The sequence below is a fragment of the Terrapene carolina genome, unplaced genomic scaffold, assembly GCF_002925995.2.
Source record: "Terrapene carolina triunguis isolate 2854851 unplaced genomic scaffold, T_m_triunguis-2.0 Scaffold51387, whole genome shotgun sequence".
Classification (NCBI taxonomy): Eukaryota; Metazoa; Chordata; order Testudines; family Emydidae; genus Terrapene; species Terrapene triunguis.
In genome coordinates, this window is record NW_020715738.1 from 19,413 (window position 1) to 22,087 (window position 2,675).

General features: G+C 64.2%; 1 protein-coding gene across 1 annotated transcript in view; it reads left to right on the forward strand.

Moving 5' to 3' along the window:
* LOC113405869 (HLA class II histocompatibility antigen, DR alpha chain-like) overlaps window positions 1–2,576 on the forward strand; it is a 3,459-nt gene extending 883 nt beyond the window's left edge. The window contains exons 2-4 of the mRNA XM_026647160.2: window positions 1,157–1,414; window positions 2,000–2,281; window positions 2,422–2,576. Of these exons, the coding sequence (XP_026502945.1) occupies window positions 1,157–1,414; window positions 2,000–2,281; window positions 2,422–2,576 (695 nt within the window). The remainder of the gene's footprint in view (window positions 1–1,156; window positions 1,415–1,999; window positions 2,282–2,421) is intronic.
* The last annotated feature ends 99 nt before the right edge of the window (window positions 2,577–2,675 follow it).

Sequence of the window (2,675 nt, forward strand, 5' to 3'; positions counted from 1 at the left end):
TGGGTATTCACCCACGAAAGCTTATGTTCCAATACATCTGTTAGTCTTAAAGGTGCCCCAGGACTCTCTGTTGCTTTTCCCTAGAAAAAGGTGCCCAACTCCCTTGGGCCCTGGGGACTCCCAGCCTCAGCCCTGAGCCAAACTCCTCCCCCTCCCGGAGTGTGTCTGACCCCCCAGTGCAGCTTTAATGTCTCTGGCTGGGGAGTTCCCAGGTCTTCCAGTGACCGGCCCTGGGGGGTGAGTGTCGGGGGCCAGGGCCTGAAATCGCCCCGAGAACCAGGTCCTGGCGACACCGGGACACGGAACCAGCCCTGTGCACAGAAGGGAGAATGAAATGTCCAGCAGTAATGACATCAAACTTCCCCTCTACACCGCTGTGGGCTGGGGCCATGTCACGGAGTGTGGGAGGACACAAGGCCCTGCACCCCCAGCTTCCTGTGATTCACCATGACTCTCAGCCAGCCAGTAAAGCAGAAGGTTTATTTAGATGACAGGAATACAGTCCAAGACAGGTCTTGCAGGCACAGACAACAGGACCCCCCTCAGGTCCATCTTGGGGTCCCAGGGGCACCACAGCCCTGTTGGGGGGTTAGAGCCCTGTCCGGGCTCCCCTCCATTACCAGCCAGCTCCTGAAACTCTCTCCCTCAGCGTCTCTCACCCTTCCTCCCCCAGCCTTTGTCCAGTTTCCCAGGCAAAGGTGTCACCTAGCTCCAACTCCCTTCCTGGGTTTTCACGTTACATGCTCAGGTATCTTCCCTCAAGGCCAGTCTCCCATCCCCCAATGCAGACCGTCCCAACCAAACTCCCCACTCAGCATTCAAAGACCACATTAAGAACAGTCCCAGTTCGTCACAGGCCATGTCCCCCTTCACAAGCTAAGTGGGGATAGGCCTGGCCACGGCTTGGATGGGATTGAAATGAGCGGGGGGGGAGCACAGTAGGGGGCGCTGTCCCCTCCCAGGCAGCGTTGACCCCAGTGCTCCAGCACGATACCAGGGGTCACTGGGCTCCCTGCACCCGCTTTCCCCTCACACCAGGGCGTCCCAGTGCCAATGTCACGGCCGGGGGCTGTGGCACCAGGGAAGAGATCAGAGATCCTGTATCCCAGGGGAGGGGCTGGTGTGGGTGCTGATGGGGACGCCTGTTTCCCCGCAGTGGATCAAGTGATCTCCCAGGCAGAGTTCTACCAGCGCACGGACCGATCCCAGCAGGAGTCCGGGGAGTTCATGTTCGAGTTGGACCAGAACGAGATCTTCCACGTGGACCTGGAGAGGAAGGCGACTGTCTGGCGCCTGCCTGACTTTGGCAAGTTCGCCAGCTTCGAGGCACAGGGCGCCCTGGGCAACATCGCCATAGACAAGCAGAACCTGGAGTTCATGATCGAGGACACCAACCACACACGGGCTGAGAACGGTGGGACATTTCCCTGCCAGGCATCGCTCCCGGGACCCTTCCCTCCCCATGCGTACCCAGTGCGAGTCCCCACTCAGCTCCCCTCCCAGCCCCTGGAGGGCTCCGGGGAGCCAGTCAGCCGGGCCAGGGCTCTGCAGGGCAGGGGGCCCGGGCAGGTCACACCCTCCAGGCTGGGGGCCCAGGGCAGCTCCTTTGCCGAGGGCTGTTCGTGGCCCCTGCCCAGCGCCAGGCCCTGTCCCTGAGGGATTCTCTCCCCTGCCCCTCGTGCCCCATGAGCCGTCAGTGCAGGGAGTTAGGACGCCCCCAGTGACGCCCCCACAGTCCTGGGGAGAGACCCTGAGGTGGAGCGTGAGCACCAGGGACTGGCTGGCTCAGGGGGCGGGGAATGGGGCACGGGGCCTTTCCCCTCTAGGGGGCGCTGGCTCCCATCCGGCCCCAGGGCAGGGACTGGCTGGCTCAGGGGGGCAGGGAATGGGGCACGGGGCCTTTCCCCTCTAGGGGGCGCCGGCTCCCATCCGGCCCCAGGGCAGGGACTGGCTGGCTTGGGGGTCAGGCAATGGGACCCACTGACCCCTGTCTCCCCAGTGCCCCCTGAGGTGACCGTGTTCCCCGAAGACCCCGTGGAGCTGGGCGAGCCCAACGTCCTGATCTGCTTCGTGGACAAGTTCTCCCCGCCCGCGCTCAGCGTGACGTGGCTGAAGAACGGGCAGGAGGTGACCGAGGGCGTCTACGAGACTGACTTCTACCCCAGCCAGGACAACTCCTTCCGCAAGTTCTCCTACCTGCCCTTCCTCCCCAGCCAGGGTGACTTCTACGACTGCCGGGTGGAGCACTGGGGGCTGCCCGAGCCCTTCACGAAGCACTGGGGTAAGGCCGGGGCGCCCGGGGACCCCGCTGGGCACAGGGCTGGGAGCCAGGACTCCTGGGTTCTATCCCAGCTCTGGGAGGGAGGGGTGGGAACAGCCCCCCTCACTCCATGCCCTGTCTCTCTCCCCCTCTCTCTCCAGAAGCCCAGGTGCCCACCCCCGTCCCCGAGACCACAGAGACCCTGGTGTGCGCCCTGGGCCTGGCCGTGGGTATCATCGGCATCATCGTGGGCACCATCCTCATCATCAAGGGCATGAAGATGAACGCCGCCCGCAACCCGCGGGGCCCCTTGTGAGTAGCCACTGCCTGGGGAGAGCACCAGCCGCACCCACAGCCCCTGGGCCCACCCAGCACCCAATGGGGAGACCCCCCCATCCGCTGTGCCCCCCCAGCC